Source organism: Alosa pseudoharengus, unplaced genomic scaffold, assembly GCF_046254945.1.
Source record: "Alosa pseudoharengus isolate Yale_2024_CS ecotype anadromous, Long Island Sound unplaced genomic scaffold, YU_APseudo_1.1 YU_APseudo_1.1_scf_17, whole genome shotgun sequence".
Lineage (NCBI taxonomy): Eukaryota > Metazoa > Chordata > Actinopteri > Clupeiformes > Clupeidae > Alosa > Alosa pseudoharengus.
Window position 1 is genome coordinate 36,063,747 of NW_027468640.1, and position 6,159 is coordinate 36,069,905.

Genomic DNA, 6,159 nt, shown 5'->3' on the forward strand with positions numbered 1-6,159 from the left:
GTTCAATCTTTGTCAGTTTCTGTTTGCGTTATCTATCATTCTCTTTTTTTGCTCCCTTTCATTGTGGTGTATGATTTTAGTGTAGGCTACATAACAATGGCCAATGGCCACAACAAGACCAGTTTACATGGTGCATAATCAAATAATGTGTATGTGCTCAGAATAACTTGATAATAGACATAGACATAGACATATTGTGTTATATTTTCCTGTATTTCCTGTAACTAGTGTTAATTGCATCCTATATTGTATATTCAGCCATTTAGAGCTGTTTGTCTCAGTCAGTGCCAGCAACACATCACGGTCACTGTGATTGCCACAGAATATAGTGACGCACAGAGATGGGCAAAAATACATCAGGATGTATTTCAAAATAAAATACCTAATACCCTCATTTTTAATGTATCAAAATAAACTACAAAATACAGTAATCATATTGTGTATCAATATAAAACACTGTATTTTTGTATTTTGAAAATACTTTTTTTAAGGCATATATATATATATATATATTATATATATATATATACAGTTAAGAATAAAATTATTCATACCCCTGGCAAATATTGATGTAATGTTGATTATCTCTTGACCAATATGTTTGTTCTGATTGAAAATGACACTACCACATGCCAAAAGGTTGTAAGACAATGTGGTAGAAACATGGTATACATTTTTTTTTCCAAAATGATTCATTCCCTTTTTAAATAATCAATGGAAACATCTTTATTTACCATCAAAGCTCTTGAAATGGTTCTTATAATACCTACCAAGCCTCTCCATGTCTCCACAATGATTTTAGACCGCACCTTTTTAGCAGCAATCTGGGTTTTGAGGCAGGAACGATCATTTGCCATCACTTTGGCCTTGTGCTAACTTTTTTGACCGATTGAGGTCTGGACCCTGGCTGGGCCACTCTAAAATGTTGGTATTGTTCTCTGTTAACCATTTCTTGCCTTGTTTAGCTGTATGTTTTGGATCATTGTATGGTTTAATGGTCCAATGATGCCTATTGGGACAGGTCTCTGATCTGCCTGATCTTTTCCTCCAGAATCTCAGTGTAGCCTCTTGCTTTGCCATCCCTGGTGACGCAATCATCTGGTCATCTGCCATGTCTTGTTTTTTTTTTCTTCTTTTGGTTTTAACATTCCTTGTATTTTGTATTAGGGCATTATTGTTACGCATCTCATATTTCAAATTTGCACACAAGGTGATATATGATGAGAAAATAAATAAAAAACAGCCCTGTTCTGCTTTTATATCCAGACTATTAAGCTCAGACATAGTGCACAAAGGACACAAACACACAAAGGAAATAACACAATTTGTGTTCTTTTTTATTTCAAAAAGTGGAATTCTGAAAATCTGACATTACGTTGGTCATCTCTCATCCTCATATGCTTGTGTGTGTGTCAGATGCCGTCTTACTCTGGTGTTGTCATGGATGAGGATGATCAATGTTGGTGTGTGTGTTTGTGTGCTCCAGTGTTGCTGTGGTAAGTGTCTACATCTTGGGGTGACGGAAGTGCTTGCCGGCGAACTTGGCTTTGTCTCCAAGCTCCTCCTCAATCCTGTGAATGAGATTGCAGAGTTGTATTCATTCATTCATCCATCCATTTGTCTCAAAGGCAGTTACTTAAACTGAGAGGTGTAGAGATTGGCATCCAAGATGGCATATGCAAACTGGCAAACAGTGCTGATCTCATCTGTACTAACTGCAGTCGTGTGTGTGTGTGTGTGTGTGTGTCTCACCTCATCAGCTGGTTGTATTTGGCCAAGCGCTCAGACCTGCAGGGGGCACCAGTCTTAATCTGAAAGGAGAGAAACAAATGAACTGATCAGGAGAGAGAGAGAAACAGAGATGATGAGAAAAGTAGAGAAAAAATAACAGCAGACTGAAGGAAAGGCATGTGCAGGCAGTGATGCCAGTAACGCGTTACTTAGTAACGCGTTAGTCTATTTTGACCACTTTTTTCGGTAACGAGTAATCTAACGCGCTACTATTTACAAACCAGTAATCAGATTAAAGTTACTTATCTAAGTTACTGTGCGTTACTATTTTTGTAATTTTCCTTAGTAAAAACATATATTCTTTTCTTTCTTCTTGTCTTGGGGATTAATGTCATGTAGGCTATGCTCACGTTTTCAGCATGAGCACAATTCACGTGTAAAACCGCAGCGACACAAACGTAAACAACAATGGAGGGAGAGAGAGATGCACATTTCATCAGTCATTACTTTGAGTTTGTGTCAGCTAAACATGACAACATTAAGGTACATTGCAAATACTAGCTAGACATCACAAGTCTCCCGAAGTTTTGGGAGTCTCCCACATATTGATAGCGGCTTCCTGACGCCCGCAAATTACATAAAATCTCCCGGAACCTAGAGCGAACAAGATCACGCAAGCCAGACCGGATTCAAATCGCGTGTGTATATGAGTTTAACGCGCACACAACGGAGAGGGAGAGAGAGAGAGGAGTGGTGCGTTTGTGCCTGAAGCGCATCCAAGACAGAGAGCATCCTGGTCTGTTTTGCTAAATCAACCATTCAGTTTTCAGTGTAAGACGTGCTTATATCTCTTTTCTCCCAAACTTAATTAATCAGTTCAGTCAGTGTATCTATAAACAGGAGCGTCATGGCAGCGTCAGTGCCCCTCAAAAAGGACGATTTAAGACCCATTTCACATCAGACTACACAAAAGTGTACCCAATTGTCTCATAAGATTAAAACATAATGATAGTCTTGCACACTGCACTGTTTGTAACAGCGACTTTAGCATTGCTCACGGCGGGTTAAATGACTGAAAAAGACTTGTTGAGGTGAGTTTAACAAGTGTAATTTCATTTGCATATTACTCAGGCCTATTCAAGATGGCTAGTTGCCAAGGCTACATGAAAAAAAAAATCAACATATTTTACTATAACATCAATTTCTATCAATAGGCCTTCCTTATTTGGTGTACTTAGACATTATTGAACAAACATCTGAATTTCAGTATCTAAGTAGGTTAGGTTGGTATGTCTGCTATACATTGCTGACATTACTGTTAAAATGCACTTCCTGTATAGTGAGTATTGGCAAAACCGGTTATCATTTTTATGTTGAGGTGGTGGGGGTGTTGTCGGCAGCTGCTGAAAGTAACTAATAAAGTAACTTGTAATGTAACTTAGTTACTTTTAAAATCAAGTAATCAGTAAAGTAACTAAGTTACTTTTTAAAGGAGTAATCAGTAATCAGTAATCAGATTACTTTTTCAAGGTAACTGTGGCAACACTGTGTGCAGGCAGGGACAGACAAACCTTGAGACAAAAAGAAGGGGAAAGAAAGAGAGTTGAAGAGAAGAAAACGAGGAATCATAAAGACTGAGGGCCAGATGTACTAATGCTTTTGCGCCCACTTCAGGCGTATTTGTTTAGTAACATGCGCGTAAAAAAATGGCGAGGTACAAACAGGTGAAAGCACAGACTGCCTGTCACGGGAGCTGAGAATGTCAAATTGCGCTTTTCTGTGTCATGCATATGCATTCATAGGAGGGTCAGGGGAAAGAGGGAGTTCCGTGTAAAAAGATGGGGGGAGAAGCGTAAAATGTGCCTAATTAGTTATTCCCCTATATGTATGAAAACTGCCCATGAAAGCGCCTAAATATTTCCACCTATAGTAAAAGCAGAGTTCATCCAAATTGCGGCTAAATGCGCCAATAAGAGAACCTTTCAAAGACAACAGAATCGGTATTTAGAGCACCAGTTCTAAAACTGATAGTTCCGGTCCATGATTGTGATTGGCTGAATCATGTTCGATGCCGTTATAAAATCCAACACAAACATACACCTTGACCGCATTCCGTTCTATATTACTGCGCTACCATAACTTGATACAAAAGTTAAAGTAGCTGTGTCTCGACGTTGCTTGGCAGCCATTCAGAAAGAGGAAATATATTTATTGGCGGAAGAATGGTTATCTATGAATAAACCGTTACATTTCTCGTTGCTTTGCCTTTACTTTATGAAACTTTGCCAGGTATTTATAGTAACAGTTTTAGAAAAGCAATAAGCCACTCAAGTCCGTAGGTTATACTGATTCTACAACAGCTAAGGGGGGTTTTAGGCACTCCATTAGCGTGTCGTGCCTAACAACGCCCCTTAGCTGTTGTAGAATCAGTGTAACCTACGGCCTCTCGGGGTTTATTGCTTAATTTTGCGTCTTTGTACTATATCAAAAGCAACCTTAACTTGCTTACTTTCTTACTTTCACTTTCACGTCATCCACTTTCCTTCTTGCTAGATTTGATCAATCTTCCATAGCATACGTGCACAAGTGAGTAGGACTACTGCTCTTCATTATCTTCCTGCTTGTTGACATCATGTATTGTATTATTTATTAAATTACCAGGTTATATTTCAGACATGCTTGTTTGGAATTCTGGTCCCTATCAGACCAGATCAAATGACTGTTTGATGCTCAAGGTTCCTCGTATCCACACTGAGTTGGGAAAGGCAGCCTTTTTTTTTATGGCGCCCCTACTTCCTGGAATAATCTCCAATGTAACATAAAAATTAACTCTCTACTTTCCTATAATCAATTTAGATCTGTAATCACAAACCTTCTTATGTCAAATTGTATCTGTTTTATGTAAATGTTATTTTATTATTGTTATTATTTTATTATTAATATTTTCTGTATTTTTATTTTCCCCTTCCTCCTTTATAATGTTATGTAGGTTATCTTATTATTGGTTTTATTTTGTTTTAGTTTTCCACAATTATTATACTATATCTCGTTATTCCATTGTTACGGTGTAATCTCGGCTTCACTGAAAATGAGGACTACCCTCAATGAACCTCTCAGAATAAATAAAGATTGAATGAATTTCATGATCGCTAAACATTTCATTCCTTTTAATGGAGAGAAAACTAGGTACCTGTCCAGTGCAGAGTCCGACCACCAGGTCAGCGATGAAGGTGTCTTCTGTCTCTCCAGAGCGATGGCTGACCATCACACCCCAGCCAGCAGCCTGAGACATTTTACACCTGCAAACACACACATGCACACACAAACATTAGTCTAGGTGGATGAAGTGTTCACAGTGTTTGATCATACTATTTCCACCACCAGGTTCTGTAAAAGACTTTTGCTTTTTGTCAACTGAAACTAATTGGCTTATTCCCCCTGAGGCCCCCTGAGCTCGACGAGGAGGCCCTATTGTATACTGATCTCAGCTCACAGCTCGACGAGGAGGCCCTATTGTATACTGATCTCAGCTCACAGCTCGACGAGGAAGCCCTATTGTATACTGATCTCAGCTCACAGCTCGACGAGGAGGCCCTATTGTATACTGATCTCAGCTCACAGCTCGACGAGGAGGCCCTATTGTATACTGATCTCAGCTCCCAGCTCGACGAGGAGGCCCTATTGTTTCTGATCTCAGCTCGCAGCTCGACGAGGAGGCCCTATTGTTTCTGATCTCAGCTCGCAGCTCGACGAGGAGGCCCTATTGTATACTGATCTCAGCTCGCAGCTCGACGAGGAGGCCCTATTGTATACTGATCTCAGCTCGCAGCTCGATGAGGAGGCCCTATTGTACACTGATCTCAGCTCGCAGCTCGATGAGGAGGCCCGATGAGGAGGCCCTATTGTATACTGATCTCAGCTCACAGCTCGATGAGGAGGCCCTATTGTATACTGATCTCAGCTTGCCGCTCGACGAGGAGGCCCTATTGCAGGGGTCTCCAACCTTTTTGGGAATGAGGGCTACCTGAAGACCCGAAATCATATGGAGGGCTACTCATTTAAAACAAAAATACCCTCACCCCTTTTTTGCGAGGGTAGTCCTCCTAAATAATAGGCCTATGTGATTTTTACTTTTAAATTATCAATATTGTGCAGGCCTATACGTCTTTATATATTAAGCAACTTTATTTTCAAATTTAATATCTATAACCTATGCAACACTACCAACATTTTTGTTCAGTTTGTTCATTTCAAAGTTTGCATGGGGAATCTAATCTGTCTTTTTGTGCAATTAATAATTTGGGTTACAATTTGTACCCAATTTATACCCACCCACCATTATGAATTCAGGGGTTGTTTAAGTTCTGATTTCAGTGGACAATTCGGTTTTAACATTTCAATAGTAATCGCCCACACCACCCTAACATA

At 39.5% G+C, this 6,159-nt stretch overlaps 1 protein-coding gene across 2 annotated transcripts in view; it reads right to left on the reverse strand.

Moving 5' to 3' along the window:
• Positions 1–1,316: 1,316 nt before the first annotated feature.
• Positions 1,317–6,159, reverse strand: part of eno3 (enolase 3, (beta, muscle)) — a 12,758-nt gene continuing 7,915 nt past the window's right edge. For both annotated transcript variants that reach the window (XM_076289416.1, XM_076289415.1), the window contains exons 10-12: positions 4,922–5,030; positions 1,753–1,811; positions 1,317–1,571 (exon numbers count right to left, since the gene is read on the reverse strand). In XM_076289416.1, coding sequence (XP_076145531.1) covers positions 1,505–1,571; positions 1,753–1,811; positions 4,922–5,030 — 235 coding nt within the window. In that variant the 3' untranslated portion in view covers positions 1,317–1,504. The remainder of the gene's footprint in view (positions 1,572–1,752; positions 1,812–4,921; positions 5,031–6,159) is intronic.